Here is a 20,569-nt window from a genome sequence, read left to right as displayed (position 1 = left end):
ATTTTACTCTAGCTCTTATAGACAGACTTTACAATTGTTAATCTGGTTTTATTATAAAAACACTGAACATAATTTCCAGAAAAAAAAAAAAAAAGAAAGAAAAAAGAAAACTCCTAAGAAACTCTTAAAGTAGATTATAAATAGCCGGCTTGTTGTCAAAAGCAAACACTGAGTCAGCATTACAGTAATAGCAGAGTTTCTGGTGTTTATCGGCAGTACAAGTTCTTAGATACCGCGTTAGCCGTCCAGTGTCATTTCAGTTCAGTGTATACTAACGTGACTTTCCATATTGACTTCAACACTTACGAAACTACTTCTGCTTTTTTTCACCACCCCTTAACTCTGGTACGAAAGTTTGGGGGTTTATCTAAAATATATAGAATATGCATTAATTCAGCCATGCAGATGAGATTAATCAAACACCAGTAACCAGGGCCCAGAAAGAAGGTGGTGTGGTGGCTAAGGTGCTGGACTCCCTTATGGCCTACTATGGTTCGAGTCCTGACCTGGTTGCTTGCTTTCTCACTTTCCTCTTTCTCTCTCTCTGTCTCTCTTTCTCTGGTGAGCATGCATACCCTAGCAAATTTTAAAACTAGTAATAATAATTGGGACCAGCAGGTGGTGGAGTGGCTAAGGCGCTGGATTTCCACATGGTCATTAGTGATTCGAGTCCGAGACCTGGCAGCTTGCTTTCTCACTTTCTCTTTTATCTCCTTCCGGTGAGTGCTTGTGCCCTGTGGCAAATGATCAAAATAATAATAAGACAATGATAATAGTAATAAATAAAGTTAATTTTAAAAAATAGTAATAATACAATAAAATGATTATTTAAAAAAAAACGTTTGCTGAACTGAATATATCTTTATTGGTGAGTCTGCTGTCTGAGCAGGATTCTGTCCCTCCTTTCTTTCTCTGTTTTTTTTTTTTTTTCCTTTTACTTAGTCATTCAATAAATATTCAGTGTGAGACCGCCCTGGGCAGGTCCTGTTCTAGGTGTGGGATATATAGTGGTTCATAAAACTCCTGTCTCATGGATTTTGTTTGTCAGAGGGGAGGAGACAGTTGATAAAGAAGTACATCAATAAGTAAACAAAATTATTTCAGAAAGTTGTAAATTCTGTGAAGAAAAGCTAAGCAATGCTATGGTTGGCTGAGGAGACACTTTAAATGGGGCAGTCAGGGAAGGAGATCGCCATGGAGATCAAATTGGAGCTAGTCCTAGATGAGAATAAGCCATTCCATCAAAGTCTGAGAAAAGGGCATTCCAGGCTAAGAACAGGCAGGTGGCCAGGTGCTGGGCTGCCGTGAGCACAGGGTGTGACGTCCATGGGACCACATCGTGTAGGCCATAGAAGGAGCTGGGATTTTATTATGAGTGCCATGGGAAGTCATTGAAACGTTGAAGCAGAGTGGCGTCATCCGATTTACTGTCTTAAAAAAATCTCCTTGTTGCTGGGCAGAGTGTGGTCTGGAGGAGCCAAGAGGGAACAGAGATCAGTGCCAAGGCTGTGCCACTGCCCGGGCAGAGGGGAGAAGTGCTTAGACTGGGTGGCAGCCACAGAGATGGCAGGAGGCAGTGCGACCAGAGGTCTGTTTTGGAGGTAAACTTAATGTAAATTTGGTAGATATTGTCAACGGCACTCACTCCTGGGAGTGGCTGCCCTGGCATTGGACTAGGTCATTGCCAGGGCTTCGCCAGTCCGAAAGGGGAAGACTTGGGTACCAGTGTGATCAGAACATCATTGCCCTCAAATAAGTCCATGCCTGATTCCCCGAACTGGGGAAGATGTTGCTTTCTATGGCAGGAGGGGCTTTGCAAATGTGGTCAGTCAAGGATCTTGAGTTGGGAGATGACCCTGGATTTTCTGGGTGGGTCCAGTCTAATGACAGGAAACCTGAAAAGTGGAGTTTGTTTCCTGGCTGCCCCCTAGAGATGCCATGAGAGAAGAAGTCGCAGCAGAGTTCCCAAACATGAAAGAGACTTGACCCTTTATGACTGACTTTGAAGATGAAGGAACAGTGGCCAGAGAATCCAGGAAAGCTTCTATAAGCTAAGAATGGCCCTCTGCCAGCAGGGAAAGGGCTCTGAGTCCTACGGGCACAAGGGACTGAATTGTGCCAGCTCCCTGAAAGCAAAAGAGCGGACTCTCCCCTAGAGTCTCCAGAAAGGAACACAGCCCTGCAAGCACCTTGAGAGGGACAGGTGTCAGACTGTACTCTCAGAACTGTAAGATAATACATTTGTGTTATTTAGGGCACTACGTTTCTGGTGCTTTGTTACACAGCGATAGGTAACTGATAAAATTGGTATAGCTTATGATCCATATTTCTTCTGTTCGTGAGATCTGTGCCATTTGGATTTCTTTCTCTGAACCATTTGTTCATGTCCTTTGCCCATTTCTGTCTTTCTCTCTGTTGTTAGAGTGTGTGTGCGCCTGCAGAGAGAGACACACACAAAGCACTCATCGCTAGGGCATAGTCATGCCCTCATCTTTTTTCCTTCATTTCTCCATCCCATAAGTATTTGGGGGCACACTTACACATACCCAGTATGTTTTTCTTTTCTTTTTTTACTCAGGTTCCTCCTAAATTTTTTTTTAAATTTTATTTATTCACCATATATCATTACAGCATAGAAAATGACCAGGATTCAAACCTGCTTGTGGGTTGGCTACGTGGTGTCTGTGTCCCCAATACACTGTGCTTAACAACTGTGCGACTGTGCTCCGGGGCCAGCATTTTTCTGTTGAATGTTGCACCACCCCCAACATCTGGGAATTCCTTAGTCTCTATGGAGATTGATCCTTTGTGATGTGAGTTGCTGTTTTCCTCCCAGGACTTGATATTTCCAACTGTGAAACTATCTGAGATTAGCCAGGGACAGACTGCAGAGGCAAGGAGAGCCCCAGGACTGAGAGGAAGCATCCTGCTCCCTGCACTCTTTGGAGGACAAGCAGAGCGGAGGCCTGCAGCTCTTCTGGTCCTCTTCATAGGCCACCAGCCAGGCTGTAGAAGATGTGAAGATGGCCGTAGAATGCTAAACCAGTATGTTCTGTATAGTCTTTCAACCCATGCTTCTCCATTCAGTTTTAGCCATGAGAAGATCTCATGTTAAGCTATATGGCCATGGCTGAGGAATGGGGTAATAAGAGTGTCTACTCAGATATTCCATACCTACACTCCAGACATGCTGCAATTCACACATTATGTTTCTGTTGCAAAATAGGGAAGGTGTGTCAGTACCATGCTGCCTCTCACAGTGGGAGCAAGGTACAGGTGTACAAACTCTTAGGTCATGTGCGTCAGATCAAGAAGCTGTTGGTGGGCCAGTTCATGGCCTGGTAATTAGGCTGGATCCCACCCAGCCAACTGTGTGGTTTGAGTCCCAGACCAAAAGCTTGAAAAACATGGGGCTGGCAGGTGGTGTGGTGGTTAAAAGGCGCAGGTCCCACACAGTTCACATCCCGGACCTGGCTGCTTGCTTTCTCACTTTCTTTCTTTCTTGCTCTTGATTTCTCTTGCTCTGTCCCTCTCTGGTCAAATTTAAATAAATAAACAAATAAAATTAAATAAAAATAATAATTATTATTTAGGGGAAAAAAAGAGAGAGAGAGAAGAAAAACATGCCAGGCACTTAGGTGAGCCCAGAATCTCAAAAGGAGGGAGAACAAAGGGCAAGGGATTGTGATGTGACCATTCCTCTTGGTGGGGGGGGGAGGCTCTCTCATTCTCTCTCTCTCTCTTTCTTTCTTGTGCATATCCTTTGGAAAAATTAAATAATAAAACAGACAAATGAAAAGAGTAAAAAGCAGGGGCCATCACCAACTTGTGGAGTGGGAGTAAAGGAATGTGGTAACATTTCAGACACTTCGACATCAGCACCCTCAAGAAGGAATGTGGGCTAACTGAACTGGGTGCCCTTTGCTGTTGGCCATGAGGATAGTATTTCTAAGTGTTTAGTTTTAGAAGTTTTCTTTTCTTTTCTTTTTTTTTTTTTTTAAATATAGAGATGGTTTTACTATAGGGCATGTGTGCTCTCCAAGAGAGATATAGAAAGCGAGAAATCACTCTCGGGGGGGATGGCCACACCACAATCTCTTCTCTCCTTCATTCTCCTCTTGGGGATTTGGGCACACAAGTGCCTGGCATATTTCAAGCTGCCAGAGCCAGGACTTGAACTATGGTTGGCTCTATGGGAGTCCAGCAATGTAATCATTACGCCATCTGCTGGTCTTACAAGTTTTCCTTTTTAAAAACACTTCGAACTGCATGTTTCTTTGGAAATAAACTGTCAGATCTTTTATTAGGGGCAAAACAGAAAAGCAACAAGGGAGTTTCAAGGATGCCCTTTGGCAAATACACTGATACCGGGTGCAGTGGGAGGGCAAGGGATTAACAGGCAGATGCCCAGTGTGTGTGTAATTCCTCGTCAGCAAGGTGGAGCCTTGTTGAACCTTCTCACGGCATCCCACCCTTGCGGTGGCTAACTCATAGAGCCCGGGTCATCCACTTGATGAGGGCCGTGTTCATTTCCCTTATCACTCTCTCCCTCAATTTTTATCTCAGAGATGGAATTACGAGTTATAGGGGAAAGGAGTAAGAGGCACATCAAAGAATTTTTTTTTTTTTTTCCGTGGCTTTGAATAAGGGGCCTTACTGGTTTGGAGTTGTTAGCTTTGGGTGTGCTGTTTTCATCCTGAAGCACCTGGGGTTTGTTTTCCTCTAAGATGTAGATAAACTAGAGAGAATCCAGGGGAAGGGCAACAAAAATGATGTATGGCTTAGAGAGAAGGAGAATAACAGTCTATAAATATTTGAAAGGTAATATAAAAGAGGGAGAGAGATTATTTACAACAGTGGAGAGGAGTTTGACAGGGAACAAAAGCTTGCATCCAGGAGCAGGGGAGAATTGGGTAGGACTGACAAAAACAGAGCATAATAAGGGTGATTAAGCAAAGAAATGTAATTCACTTATTAGTTTGTGTTGCCAGGGGCCGGCGTGGTAGGAATAAGTGATGTTTCTCAAGCTGGGATCTGACACGACAGTGGCCCATGTTTCCTAATTCCTCTTTGTGAAGCCAGGAGAGGGGGCCCTGCTTTGACTCTGCTTCCTAAGCGTGCACTTAAGTTCCTACCTCTTTGGCGTTACGTTTCCAGACGGGGTGGTAATAATTAGAACACCATGAACTCTTGTTTGGACTGTCTTCCTATGGCATGTGTTATCTTAGCGGCCTTGTTGGTTATATTGTAAAATACAAACTCTTTTTCTGCTTATAAAGAAATCAAAGTTCAAAACCTTGTTTAGGAACTTGTGTGTGTGAAGAAGGGTAGCAGCGTTCAGACCCCGGTCTGTGACTCATGGCCTGTGCTGTGGTTTATACTGCTCTGTTCCCCGGTGCTTGTGTCCAGGCGAGCAGTTTGTGTCCAGATACAACAGGACATAAGAGAGTTGATGCCCACTTCCCCTTTGCTTTTGTTTTCTGACCTTTCTTTCTTTCTTGATGCATATTTTTCAGGCATAGTAAATGCCATGTTATTAATACATAATTTTTCTTATTCTGTAAACTTGTAAACTCAGTTACACCACCGGCTTTTAGCCATCCTTATAGTTACATAGTGACCTGCACAATGTCATTGAGGAAAGGAACAGTTTATAAGGCAGGCGTTGTACCGGATCTTCTATGCTAGTTGTAATGGGATCCCTGTGTACAGTCCTAGAAGTCCTAGTCTGTATTTTCTTTTTAATTAAATTAATTAATTTATTTTAATTTGACCAGGCAGGGACAGAGTGAGAGAGATGGAAAGTGAGAAAGCAAGCTGCCAGTTCTGGGACTTGAACGTGGTCAGCCATGTAGGAGTCTGGTGCCCTTAACTACCACACCACTTGCTGGCCCCATGTATTTTCTTAGCTTTTTGTCTCTGATACTTTACCATATTGATGACTGCTAACAACAACAAAATGTGCAGAATTTAGGACTCAGAATACAGATGAAGAGCTGGGTGTCTGGGATTTTCATGTCATTGCAAGAAGTTATCAATGCTAGAATCAAAAGGCGTGAGTTTAAATCCAGACTCCAGCTACAACCATATTCCTTTGTGTGCCAGGCACTTTTATTTATTTGTTTTTGCCATAGGGTGTGTGCACTCGCCAGAAAGAGAGACAGAGAGGGAAAGTGAGAAATCACCTTTTAGGGGGATGGCCATACCACAATCCTTTCTCTGCCATTTTGGGCATGTACTTACATGCACCCGGTATGAGTTTCAAACTGCCAGGTCCAGGACTCACTCCTGTCACCATGTGGGAATATAGTGCCTTAACCACTATGCTATCCATTGGTCCTTGCTATGTACTTTTCTGAGCCACACCCAGGTCCTCTGTCTGAGAGCACAGTAGTCTTGCTCTCTCAACCTCACAAGGTTATTGTGGGTAGCAAATGAAAGAAGATAGATAGATAGACATAGAAATAGAGATTTATATATAAGAATCATTGCTTATAAACTATGGGGTATTATGTAAGTGAAAGATGGCAAGGTTCAATGTTAGTATCATTTATTTGCATTAGAAATTCTTAGCACATCTTTTTTTAAAAAAAAGAATTATTCATTTAATTTTATTTGTTATTATTATTCATTTTGATCAGAGAGAGAGAAAGCAAGCCACCAAGTCTGGGACTTGAGCCACAATCAGCCATGTAAGTGTCCAGTGCCTTAACCACCATGCCACCTGCTGGCCTTAGCACGTCTCTTCTTGGTAAAAATCTCACAGTAAAGTAACAGTTGAGACTTTGGAGGAAGTTGGCATTATTTAAAGGGTAGTATCAGATTTTTTTTTGAGAGTTTGACAGAAAGTGCCCAGTGAATTTCAAGGACATTATATTAGTAATACCACCGTCTTTGCTTCTGTTTAACACAGCGGCATATAGTGAAGCCCTGACCGAATTTCCCAGCCAGGTTTGGTGGCACGGAAGTCCAAAATGGGGCTCAAAACATTGACATGTTCCTTTACACTTTGCGGTTTGCCAGTTCTGTTTGCTGTTCTCTGTGGGAATTACCTTCCCTTTGGAATTATGTGCCTTTTTAAAATAAAGAGCTTTTTGATTTCTGTCCCTGAGCTCTTGGTAGTCTAGTGAATTCCTGTCTAAAGTCATCCTTAGATTACTTTCACAGTAAACTGTAGTGCTTTGGCTCTGGCCGTATTTCTTCCAAGGTCTCCTATCTCGGTTACTTGTAAGGCTACTCCTCCCCTCTCTTGTTCTCTTTGATCTTTTATAATTGGCTTAAAACTCTCCATATTTAATCTGCAGTGACTTTGTTTCTCCTCCCTATTTTGGCTTTTTCAGTCCCTGAGAATTTAATAATCCGTTTCTCATTATTTTCTAATTTTTCTTAAGGTGTCATATTCTCTGTCGCACAGTTAATAGTCTTTTCTCCTTGTCTGTCCATTTGCTTTATTTTAGCTATTACTGCGAGTCTGCATTATGTCTGTATTTTAGCTTGTAGTAAACAGAACCACATATTCCGTGGAGTTGGTGGGCTTCCTGGCTACATGCTCAGCTGAACCTAAGACACCTGCATGTGTGTGTTGTAAGCTGTGATAGAATGACCCTGAAGATAAACAGCTGAGCATCCGGTTTGTGTTGAATGAGTGAATGAATTTGTTGATTTTTTTTTTTTAAGAGATCCTCCTCCTCCCCCCCAGCTAACATTTCTGGGGCAAATATAACTGCTCAACATACAAGAAACAACTCTGTTACCTCTTCTGTGGGTGACTTTTTGGTGACTTTGTTTAGCCTTAGACCCACAAATGTCTTCTTTATTTTTGGAGAGATTTTTGCTATAGGGTATGTGCTCTCACTGGAGAGACAGCCAGAGACAGAGAGACAGAAGGTGAGAAGTCACCTGCCATGGAGGATGGCTACATCACAATTCCTTCTTTTCCATTCTCCTCTTGGGATTTTTGGGCATGCATGCACACATGCCCTGCATGAGTTTTATGCTGCTGAGTTCAAGACTCGAACCATCGTTGACTATGCGAGAGTCCAGGGACATAGCTGTTACGTCATCTGCTGGTCTCAAGGGCCAAATTTCTTATCTTCTGCTTGACTCGGGAAGGTTTATGTGTATATGAATGTGATCACGTGTGTGTCATGTTTTTGGAAAGGGTCTCATTGTGTTGTGATCCCACTGCCTCAGGCTCCCAAGTAGCCGGGATTACAGATGTACACACTGTGCCTGATCTCATAGGATGGACTGGGAATTGAACCAGGGCTCCCATGTAGCTGCCTGCCAAGCCGCAGTGACCAGTGTACACAGCCAAGGCTGAGTCTAAGATATTTTTTTCTTTTTCTTTTTTTCTTAAGGTTTTTGCCATAGGACACGTGCACTTGCTGGAGAGAGACAGTGAGTAGGAAAGTGAGAAATCACCCTCAGGAGGATGGCTGTTTTGCAGTCCCTTCTCCTCCTGGGACTTTGGGACACACACATACACACCTGGTGTGATTTTCAAGCTACCAGGTCCAGGATAGCTGTGGTCATCTATGTAGGAGTCCAGCGCCTTAACCACTATGCCACATGCTGGCCCCAGGTTGTGATTTTTTTTTAAATTAAGTAATTTATTTCTTCTGAGACAGAGGTAAGTAGAGATAAGCACTCCCAACAGGGTCTTCACCCTGTGCTCCACTCCCAGCCTCAACCAGCCTAAATCACAGGCACGCATGGGTATCCCTGGTGTGCACAGGAGGCATTGGGATGTGAATCAGAGGCCTCATGTGGGTCTGGTGTCACAGAATGTGTTACTGCTGGCCCCAGGCCTTTAAAAGTACAGGTCATGGAGGACTTTAGGAGGTCTTTGAACGTGTTTTTTTAATTGCTAGAGGGCATGGGCACTCACCAGAGAGAGAGAGAGAGAAAGAGAGAGAAAGAAAGCATCCTCCCATGGGGTCTGGCCATGCCACAATCCCTCCTTTTCCATCTCTCCATCCTGTCAGAACTCTCGGAATGCGAGCACACAACCCAGTGTGTTTTTCAAGCTGCCAGGGCTGGAACTTGAACTGTAGCTGGCCAGGTGGGATCTGGCTCCCTTAACCATTAGGCTATAGGGTGGGTCTGAAAGGTCTCTGAACTCTTAAACTGACATTTCTCTTGGAAGGTGGCCCAGAATTTTCACCTGATTCTACCAATGAATATTAAAAGCTATCACTTTAAACTATTAACAGGCTTTTTCCACAAAATGCCACTTCTTAATTTATTAGATATCCTTTACCTTTCTATCCATCCATTTGCCTTTTTATTTTTTTTTCTGAGTAAACAGAAGGCACTAATTCTGCTATTTAGGGAACTTTAATAAACAGCAGCTTGGGCCACATGGCAGTGTGGTGGATTCCACATGACTGACTGCTTGGTTACAGTCCTGGACCTGGTGGTTTGAAAAATATGGAGGGCATGTTGTGTGTGCATTCCCAATCTCTCCACGGACAATAGGGGAGAAGGGATTGTGGTGTGGTTGAATTCCCAGGCGGGTGGCATTCTCACTTTCCTTTTTTTTTTTTTAAAGAGAGATTTTTGCTATAGGGCACATAGACGCACTGGAGAGACAGAGAGACAGAAAGTGAGAAATCACCCCTTGGGGGGATGGCCATTCCACAATCCCTTCTCCATTCTTCTCTTGGGATCTTGGGCAGGCATGCACATGTGCCCAGTCTTCAGTTTTAAGCTGCCAGGTCTGGGACTAGAACCGTGGTTGACTATGTGGGAGTCCAGTAATGTATACATTATGTCATCTGCTGGTCCTACTTACTTTTGGTAATTTCTTTTAGCCTTTGTTTATCTGGGAATTGCTTTATTTCTCCTCATTTGAAGGATAATCTTGTCAAGTATAGTATTCTTGACTGAATAGTACAGGTTTTAATATTCTATGGTATGAATATCTCACATTTTTTCAAGAATTAATTTTTAAATTTTATTTATTGTTATAATTTTTAAGAGAGATTTTTACTATAGTGCACGTTTGTTCACCAGAGAGACAGAAAGAGATAGAGAGACAGAAAGTGAGAAAGAACCCTCTGAGGGGATGGCCACACCACAGTCCCTTCTCTTCTCCTCTGAGGATTTTGGGCATACACGCACACATGCCCGGTGTAAGTTTTAAGCTGCTGGGTCCCGGATTGGAACCATGGTCAACAATGTCGGAGTCCAATAACACAACCATTATGCCATCTGCTGGTTCCTATTATTACAATTTTTAAAAATTTGCTATAGGGCATATGTGCCCACCAGAGAGAGAGAGAGAGAGCCGAGAAAAATTGAGAAAGCAAGCTACTGCCAGCACTCGAACTATGGTCAGCCATGTGGGAATCCAGCGCCTTAACCACCATGCCAACCTGCTGGCCCCACCATATTTTGTTTATTCATCAGCTCATGAAGAACATTCATGTGTTTATTGCTGTCTGACTATATGCTTCATTTTCTTGAGTATATGCCTAGGAGTGGAATTGTTGGACCGAATGGTAACTCTGTGTTTAACATTTTGAGGGACTGCTAGGCTGGTCTCCAAAAGTAGGTACACCATTTTACATTTCCACCAGCCATAGAAACCGAGGACTCCGATTTCTTCACATCCTCACCAAAGCGCGTTACTCAGTGTTTTTCTGGTTAGAGCCAGCTAATGGGTGAAGTGGTATCACGTTGTGGTTTTTTTTTTTTTTTTTGAGAGATTTTCACTGTAGGGCGCGTGCGCTCGCCAGACAGACAGAGAGAGACATAGAGACAGAAAGCGAGAAATCACCCCCCAGGGGGGATGGTCACGCCGCAATCCCTTCTCCTCCATTCTCCTCTCGGGATCTTGGGCACGCACGCACACGCGCCCGGCGTGAGTTTTAAGCCACCGGGTCCGGGACACGAACCGCGGTCGACTATGTGGGAATCCAGCGACATAGCCATTACGCTAACTGCTGGTTCCCCTCACGTTGTGGTTTTGATTTTTGTTTTGCTGTCGACACTGAGCATCTTTTCATGTGCTTACTGTTCGTTTGTGTATGTTCTTTGGAGAAATGATTGTTCGTGTCCTTTGTCCTTTTAAAGCTGGATTCTTTTTGTCTTTTTATTGTTAAGTTTTTATACACAGTTCTATATGGTTTTCATGTCCTAAGTATGGCTTGTCTTGTGAGGGAGGAGGGGGCCAGGCTCTGAGCTATCTGTTTTCACATATACTAACTCATTTAGGCAAACTGAGCAAGTGAAATGAAGGAAGGAAACCTGTCAGCTTAGCAGGTGAACAGTGGAAAAGGTGAGATGAGAGTCAATGAAAAGGTAACAATGAGGAGTGGCTATTAAAGAGAGTAGGCTATTGATGACCTGCAGAGAGAAAATCGATAATGCACAGATTTGGAAGGGAAGAAAGGAAAAGAGCTTGAGAATAGTTTTCTGCCACCCCCCCCCCAGCTTCTTCTTCTTCTTCCTTTTTTTTTTTAATTTGCTTTAATTTGCTAGAGAGCATGCAAGCTCACCAGAAAGAGAAACAATTAGCCTTGAGGTGGAAATACCTAATCGCTTTGAAGAAAATAAACTATTTGTGGGGTGGCCATGTATTTTCTACTTCTCTAAAACCAAATGAGCAAAAAAGTTTGAAGTGTAGTCCTAGTAAGTGAGACCTTAACGTTGGCACGGTGCTCTCAGCTGTGTGTAAGGATGGATTCTTAGGATCTCCTACACTATTTGATCCTGTCTGAAGACAATAATGGAGAAAATGAATATGCCTTGAAGCTTTTTTGCCTGGTCTTGAGATTTTGGGAAGTGGCTTTATTTTGTTTATTGAGATTCTGCAAGGTTGGTTGGTGGGATAGGAACACAGAATCAGTTGATTAGTTCTCAGAAAGAGCATAGAACCTACAATGAATCTTTATATAGGGAAGATATCTGTTGCCCATCTTTTTCTTCTTTTTAAGAATTATTTTTTATTTAACTTTATTTATTTTAATTTGAACAGAGAGGGATGGTGAGAGACAGAGAGAGAGAAAACAAGCTCCCAGGTCCGGAACTCGAACCGTGATTGGCCATGTGGGAGTCCAGCGCACTTAACCACCATGCCACTCGATGGCCCCCAATGCCCATCTTTATGTCCATATTTAGTTCTTGCTCTGTTTGACCTTTGGGGTCATTTTTCTAGCCCTTTATTTAAAAAAAAAAAAAGGTTAAACACACAGTCTGAATACCCACAGTGAACAGGTGTAAGACGCTCAAGCCTTAAATATATGTGTACTCAGAATCAGATGTTCTTGTTAATGATGGCACTTCCTTTTTCTTAATGATCCAAAGGGCCATGGCATCTAACAGGAATCATCAACCCAAAGCAGCATCTCTTTTTTCAAAGCCTGATGTGTTAATTTCTTGAGTGAAATTTCAGAACACAATGATCCCTTCTGTGGATATGGAAGGAACTCTTCTTAGCTTTTTATGTGTCAGCCCCTCTCTCTGTCTTTCTCAGGGTTTCTCATAACCCTTTATTTTTATAACCCCTAAAACAAACAAACAAACAAAAAAACCCTCATCTTAAAACTTGTGTGATTGGAGGAGTATGTGTTTGGTGTTGGTGGTTCAGATTTGACTTTTCCCTTTTCTCCTACTCTTTAAACTAGTGTTGTTTTGGGGGTGGAATAAACTTTGGGATCTCAGGTAGTTCCTGGTTGACGCAGTTGCGGACGATACCAGGTGCTGCCCGCAGACTTTGCAGACTCCTTCGCCACAGGTGGCGCTCTCCATGCCTGGCCCCAGTGCACGTCCTCCTCCAATCCTGGAAGTTCTCACTCCCCAGGATTTTTCATAGATTCCCTCTCTACTTTAAGTGCTACCAAATGCCCCAGCACAGTGGCCACATGTGAGGTCTCAGACCTGGGACCTTGACTGTGGCCCCACAGCCTGTTGGTGTGTCCTTAGACTCTCCACTTGAACTTTTTGGCCTTTGAAGCAAGGGATGAGATTACTTTCAAGGCCTTCCGTGATGTGGCGTTCTGTGAGGAGCTGATAGGTTTAAATCTCTGGCTCACCTTACCTGACTTACATAAAAGTGATGGTTGAAAGAATGGATGTGAGGGTTTTTTTTGTTTGTTTGTTTTTTATTTATGGGAGAGAACGAGAGCGGAAGAGACAGGGAGGGAGACAGAGGTAGGTCTTTTTGATAGAGCCCCTCAGTGGTGCAGTCCTCTTGCCCCTGCCTCCCAGTTAGCTAGGATGGCAGGTCAGGCCTAGTGTGTTCAGATTGGCCTGCCCTGCTGCCTCCAGCCTTCAAGTAGTGATGCCACCACCTGCATGCCACTGTGGCCAGGTCATGAGTTCTTATTTGTAGAGTCAGTTTCTTCTTTATTTATTTTTTTGGTTTTTGCCATAGGGTGAATGCACTCACCAGAGAGACAGAGAGAGAAAATGAGAGTGAGAGGGAAAGTGAGAAAGCACCCACCACCGGAATGGCCATACCATGGTCCTTTCTCCTCCACTCTCCTCTTGGAATTTCAGACATGCACACACTACATGCATTCCCAGTGTGGTTTTCAAGCTACCAGGTCCAGAACTGAGGCATCGTTGGCCATGTGGGAATCCAGTGTCTTAACCACCACACTATCTGCTGGCCCCTTCACGTTTTTTAAGTTGCCAGTGGTCACATGCATTTGCCAGAGAGAAGGAGAGGGAGAAAGCACTCCCCAGTTGGGGGTGGACATGCCACTGTCCCTTCTCTTCTATCTCTCCATGCTTTTGGGTGGTGGACGTGCACACACCCATCTGCACAGTGCATTTTTCAACTCCTGGGCCTGAGGTTTGAACTCTGTAGTCAGCTGTATGGGATCAGGCTCTCTTAACTAAAAGGCTATGGGGCCAGCTCTTGTATTGACTTAAAGTTTCAGAGGAAGAAAAAGGAAAACAGAAGAAGAAAAGGAAGACAAAAAGACAATAGAGCCATGAGCCACACCAAAATGGAGTGGCCTTATCTCTGACAGTGTATGATCCTTTGGACTGGTTGTGAACCTGTAATATTGGGTCATCAGAAAAGTCATGACGTGTTTTTCTATGCAAAATACGTCATGACGTTTCTCATGACCTAGTAGTTTAGAGGTAGATCTCACACATGTAGTGTGTAGCAGGGGCTTCTGAAGGAGGTGGCTATGGGAAAAACAAAGAACTACTCTCAAGTGGCCAGCCATTTGACACCCACTGTGCAGCCAGCCATCCTGAAGCTGCAAGCTAAATGTAAAGCTGTACTTTGGGATGTGGTTCTAGATTTCATAGTTTTTTCTTCTTCTTAGATGTTGCTATGGGGTTTGTTCGCTTACTAGAGAGAGACGGAGAGAAGGAAAATGAGAGATCACACCCCAGGGAGGATAGCTATGCCGCATTCCCTTCTCCTCCATTCTCCTGTTGGGATTTTGGGCTTGCATGCACATGTGCGGTGTGATTTTCAAGCTGCAGGGTCCAGGACTTGAATTACGGTCAGCCATGTAGGAATCCAACACGTCAACCACCATGTCACCTGCTGGTCCTAGATTTCTGTTTTGAAGTGAATATTTCAGATACCCAAATCTGATTATTTATTTGAGTTTTATTTTTTATTTAGTGTGTGTGTGTGTGTGTGGCTGCAGGGCACATGTATTCTCTAGAGAGAGAGAGAAAGAAAGAGAGGGGTAGGGAGAAATTACCCCCCTCCCCCATGGGATGGCCATGCCAGATCCCTTCTCCTCTCTGGATTTTGGGCTCACATGCCCGGCGTGATTCCAAAGCCACTGGATCTGGAACTTGAACCATCCATTTGGCCATGTGGGATGTAGCACCTTAACCTACAAGCCACCTGCTTGATACCCAAATCTGATTTTAATCAGTAATTTAAGCATAATTCTTCTTCCTGTCCAAGGGAGAAAAAAAGCTAAACTAAATATGGGAGCATGTCATCTATGAGTTCGAGATTTAAGTTTCCCCTCTCTATTGTCTTCCCTAGCGCCACCTTTTCCCAGGAGCAGTCTTTAAACAGCGTGATACAATTAGACAGCAAAATGCAAAAGGAGAGGGAGTGTGAAGGGGTCCAGATAACTCCCAGTTTGGGTCATCTGCTCCCACATAATGGACAGTCGATTATGCTTTATATTCCCTATATTTGGGGTAAGGCAGATCTCCATGGAGGTGAGAAAAGTACATCTGGAAGAAATACGGAATGTTCCTGATTCTGGATAAGCGTGTCTGAAAAGTGACCCAGTGTTGGCTTTGGATTAGACCAGGAAAGAACGAAAGGTCAGAAAAGCCTCCTTCAGAACTCTGGCAAGATGGGGTAGTTCACTATAACAGTGTGTAAGCCTGGAGGTCGTAGACCAGGCTAGGAGGAGTAATTATGCCCGGTAATGGGCAATTACAGATAATGGCCTTTTGGGGGTGGCAGAAAATACACAGCCCCACAGGCTTGCCTGGAATGAACACTGAATAGCACATTAACTTTATAGCAAGCTAAAAGTTCAGCCCTGCAACTGCGCAGCCCCCCCCCCCATAAATAAATTCTCCATTTTACTTAAGGGAGGTATGGCAGTAGCACACTTCTCAGGAGCTGAATTGAAAAAAGAAGATGGTGGGGCAGAGGGGAGACAGACTTTCAGAAAGGGAAGGAATGGCAAGCTTAGCTCTATGTGGTTTCATTTGTCTCATGAAGTATGGGTGGCTGCTGGCAGGAGGTGCACAGAAGCGGTTGTTGCTTCCCTGGTTCCAGGTTTGTGTTTGACATTTAAAATAGCCCTGTCATGATTGCCTCGTGGGAGAAACATACTGTTCTCGCATTTCCTGATTATGACTTTAGGGAGTGCTATCACACCAACTACACTCAAGGCTACTGTCTGACCTCAGAGAAGGCCAAAGTGGAGGATTCTGCTCTTTTCCAAGCTCCGTTGCATTCAGGAAGCCCTGCCAGGTGCAGCTGCGCCCTCCTGCCGCACCCTAATAGGGAACATTTGGAGCAAGGATAACTTTTGACTGCAGTTAGGTGGTGACTCTTATTTGGTGGCAGAAAATGACAACAGCTAGCTAATGTTACTGACCATTTTCCATATGTCAGAGCCTTCCTTAGTACTTAGCATGTAATCTTTCATTGACTCCTCAGGTATAGTAATATTCCTAGATTCCATATACATGCTGGGACATACAAAAGGTAGGGACCAGCAGTTAGCGTAATGGCTATGTCGCTGGACTCCCATGTAGTCGACCACGGTTTGTGTCCCGGACCCAACAGTTTAAACTCACGCCGGGCGCGTGTACATGCGTGCCCAAGATCCCGAGAGGAGAACGGAGGAGAAGGGATTGCGGCATGGCCATCCCCCCTGGAGGCTGATTTCTCGCTTTCTGTCTCTCTATTTCTGGCGAGCGCATGCACCCTATAGCAAAAATCTCTCCAAAAGAAAAAAGGAAAAAAAAAGTTTTAGGTAACTTGCCCCAGGATCATTTGGCAGTAGTTTCCAGATCCGATCAAAGAATTTGACTTGGGAGTCAATGTTGTCAGCCCGCCGTTTTGCTGCTTAGCCTTGCCGCGTAGTCGTTAATGCCAGTTTGATGGAAAGAAATGTTCCATGCTGAGTGGTAAAGCCTGAGGTGCCTCGCTGGGACTGTATTGCTCACTCCTATATACAGTTATTCTCTGTGTCTGTGGGAATTGGTTCTGGGACCTCACACAAAAGTGCAAGTCCCTAATCTAGAATAACGTAGTATTTGTATATAAACTGTGCACATCTTCCTGTATACTTTAAATCATCTCTAGATTATCCATAATACCTAAGACAGTGTAATCGCTACAGTTACACTATATTGTTTTTTATTTGCATTTCATCTTTTTGAGTATTTTTGATCTGCAATTGGTTGACTGCAAATACAGAGCCTGCAGTGATGGAGGGCCAACTATATACAGCTCAGAGGGCCAGCTCAGAATGAGACATCAGACCCTAATTGCTTTAAATTGGTCCTGGAAGGAGAGGAAATGATAAGACAGAATTTTTTTTTTTTTTCCCATAGAGTGAATGTGCTTGCTAGAGAGACAGAGAGGGAAAGTGAGAAATCACCCCTTGGGGAGATGGCCATGCCACAGTCCCTTCTCCTCTCAGGGTTTTAGGCACACATGCCCATGTGCCCAGCATTATTTTCAAGCCATTGGATCTAGGACTTGAACCACAGTAGGCCCTGTGGGAGTCCAGCACCTTAACTACCACCCCACCTGCTGGCCCCAAGACAGAAATTCTTAAACTTTTAGTATCAGGATCCCTGATGAGTCTCACAAGTTACTTATTTATTTATTTATTTGGAGAGGTTCTTGCTATAGGGTGTGTGTGCTTGCCAGAAAGACAGAGAGACAGAAAGCAAGAAATCATCCCCCCCGGGAGGATGGCCACGCCGCAATCTCGTCTCCTCCATTCTCCTCTCGGGATCTTGGGCACGCACGCACGCACCACGCACACTCGCCCGGCGTGAGTTTTAAGCCACCAGGTCCGGGATGTGAACCGTGGTCGACTACATAGGAGTCCAGAGACATAGCCATTATGCTAACTGCTGGTCCCAATCTCAAAAGTTATTGAGGACCTGAAGAGACTTTGTTTGTGTAGATGTCAGTTGAAAACATGAAATCAACTAAAATTTAAAAATTGAAAATTTTTTCAAAAATAATTGATTTTTTGGGGATCAGCAGTTAGCGTAATGGCTATGTCGCTGGCCTCTCATGTAGTCAACCACGATTCGAGTCTCGGACCCGGTGGCTTAAACTCATGGTGGGCACGTGTGCATGCGTGCCCAAGATCCCAAGAGGAGAACGGAGGAGAAGGGATTGTGGCGTGGCCATTCCCCTTGGGGGGGTGATTTCTCACTTTCTGTCTCTCTGTCTCTCTCTGTCTGTCTGGTGAGCGCATGCACCCTATAGCAAAAAAAAAAAATAAAGAAGAAGAAAAAATTGATTTTTGTAAAATAATAATAAACCCAATTACTTTAAGTATAAGTGACATATTTTAATGAAGATGAACTGTTTGAAAACCAAAAGTATAGTGATGAGAATGGTATCATTTCACGTGTTTGCAGATCGCTTGTCTGGTGTAATAGGATGCAGTTGGGTTTGCATAGCCGCTGCTTCAGTAGTCTATTGTTTTGGTTGAAATACATGAAGAGGGCCAGCTTGTGGCCTGGTGGTTATGTGAGGTGGAACCCACATGACTATGTGGTTTGAGTTCAGGACCCAGTGGCTTAAGAAATTCCACATACATCCCTGTATATGTGCGTGTGTGCCCAAAGTCTTTTATTTTTAATTTTTCAAATTTACATCTAATCATTATATATCTTTATAGCATATGACATCGGTTCTCAAAGCATAAATACATTGGCTGTCAAGCAAGTCAAAGATAATACTTTACACAATAACTTATCATACTTGTGTCTGTTTCATGTTTTTGTTGTGTGTTTTTTCAATTTAATTTTATGATTTATTTTACATTTTTTTCTGCCTTTTATTGATTCACAGAAGATATTAAACTAAAACTATGGACAAAACTAGAATCTAGTTACAAGTGCACTTTAAAAATATGGAATGCTTCACGAATTTGAATGTCATCCTTGCGCAGGGGCCATGCTAATCTTCTCTGTATCGTTCCAGTTTTAGTGTATGTGCTGCCGAAGCAAGCGCTGTGCCCAAAGTCTTGAGAGGAGGAGAGATGGTGGAGAAGGGATTGTGATGTGAGCGTGTCTCATGGGGCTGCTTTCTTGCTTTCTCTCTTTCTCTGTAGCAAGAATATGTGCTCTCTGGAAAGAAAGAAAAAGAGAGAGAGAGAGAGGAAAGAAGAAAAATCAGCTTCCCACAAATAAAAGTTGGATCAAGTCAGAAAGGGGAGATAAATATTTTAATAGCCTTTCAAGGCAACGGTAACTTTTCTTCGATACTCAACCAAAGCTTGACAAGAGGTCATTTTTTTTTTCCATGATGGAAAGTGCAGTGGGAAAGAACAGGAGAGAGAGAACACACCCTTGCCGTGGTCCTGTCACAGTGATCTCCTTTGCCCAGCCTTTTAGCTCCTCAGGACCCTGGGCACCTACACACACATGCACATGTGTCCAGCATGTTCTCCAGGCCACCCAGGACCTGAACACAGCCTTCACATGGCTTCAGCATCAGAGGGTGTCAGCATTAACCACTGAACTTGGTGGCTGAGCCAAGTGGTAATTTCTTAAAGATCAGTTGCAGCATAGAAGTTTGAAACTATGTTAATGAACTTGTAGTTTGTTTAATTAAAATCTCTCTTTTTTTTTTTTTTGTAAGATTTTTGTTATAGGGTGCATGCACTTACCAGAGAGACAGAAATTGTGAAGTCATCCCCAGAAGAGATGGCCATGCTGCAGTACCTCTCTTCCCTTTTCTTGGAATTTTGGGCATGCACGCATATGTGCCTGGTATGAGTTTCAACCCACCGAGTCCAGGACTCAAGCCACAGTTGACTACATGAGAGTACAGCAATGTAACCATTACACCATCTGTTGGTCCCAAGATCTATTGCTTTTTCTAGAATCTTAAATAGATACTTTATCCATACTCATCTGTAATGTCTTACTTTGATCATTTGGAAAGTATTGGGTCATCATAAAAGTCATGATATATTTTTCCATACAAAATGGATCATATGTAGTTTTTTAAAAAGTGGACATACTTCTTTGTAAAATATCAGAAAATCTTATTCACTCATATTAACTGATTTTGTTGAAGAGTCTTTAAATTTGGCCATCAAGCATGTAGTTGTGGATATACATTTTCCAAAATTCTAATTTTTAATTGAAAGCTTAAATTTTCATAGTGTGGATATTTGTTTTCCTAGAAGTGACAGACTCACTTCTTAATTTTTATCTCCTCTTGGGATGTTGGGCACACGTGCACAACATGCCTGGAGTGATATTCACGCCGCCGGTTCAGGACTCTTAACTGCTTCAGTCACTCTACTGTCTGCTGGCCCAGCTTACTTTTATTTAAAGAAAGTGTCTACTGAGTCTCAATAAGCATAGTTTTCAGCAGTCAATCTTTTTTAGGAGAGATTTTTGCTATAGGGTGCATGTGTGAGACAGAAAAACAGAAATCACCCCCCTGGGGGTGTGGCCATCTGCCATCCTTTCTCCATTCTTTTCTTGGGATTTTGGGCACACATGCCCATGTGCCCAGGGTGAGTTTTAAGCCACTGAGTCTGAGACTCGAACCACAGTCAATTATGTGGGAGTCCAGTGATGTAACCATGATGCCATTTGTTGGTCCTGCCATCAGTCAGTCTTTTAAGAATATGATGTTCTTGGGACCAGCAGGTGGTGTGGTGGTTAAGGGTGCTAGACGCCCATGTGGTTGACCACGGTTTGAGTCTTGGGCCTGGAAGCTTGCTTTCTCACTGCCCTCCGCCTCCCACCACTCTGTCCCTCTCTAGTCAAATTAAAAATAAATAAATAAATAAAGTTAAATAAAATAATTTTTTTGAGAGATTTTCGCTATAGGGCACGTGCGCTCGCCAGACAGAGAGAGACATAGAGACAGAAAGCAAGAAATCACCCCCCA

At 43.4% G+C, this 20,569-nt stretch overlaps 1 protein-coding gene and 1 non-coding gene across 2 annotated transcripts in view; one reads left to right on the top strand and one right to left on the bottom strand.

Moving 5' to 3' along the window:
- The first annotated feature begins 15,153 nt into the window (after window positions 1-15,153).
- The window catches only part of DMRT1 (doublesex and mab-3 related transcription factor 1), a 94,868-nt gene continuing 89,452 nt past the window's right edge, over window positions 15,154-20,569 (top strand). Inside the window, exon 1 of the mRNA XM_006152506.1 lies at window positions 15,154-15,159. Coding sequence (XP_006152568.1) covers window positions 15,154-15,159 — 6 coding nt within the window. The remainder of the gene's footprint in view (window positions 15,160-20,569) is intronic.
- Window positions 18,564-18,670, bottom strand: LOC114008543 (U6 spliceosomal RNA). The gene has a single exon (XR_003550059.1). It is a non-coding gene; the product is annotated as a U6 spliceosomal RNA (small nuclear RNA).

The sequence above is a fragment of the Tupaia chinensis genome, unplaced genomic scaffold, assembly GCF_000334495.1.
Source record: "Tupaia chinensis unplaced genomic scaffold, TupChi_1.0 Scaffold000354_1, whole genome shotgun sequence".
Lineage (NCBI taxonomy): Eukaryota > Metazoa > Chordata > Mammalia > Scandentia > Tupaiidae > Tupaia > Tupaia belangeri.
This window is presented reverse-complemented; position numbering and strand designations above follow the sequence as displayed.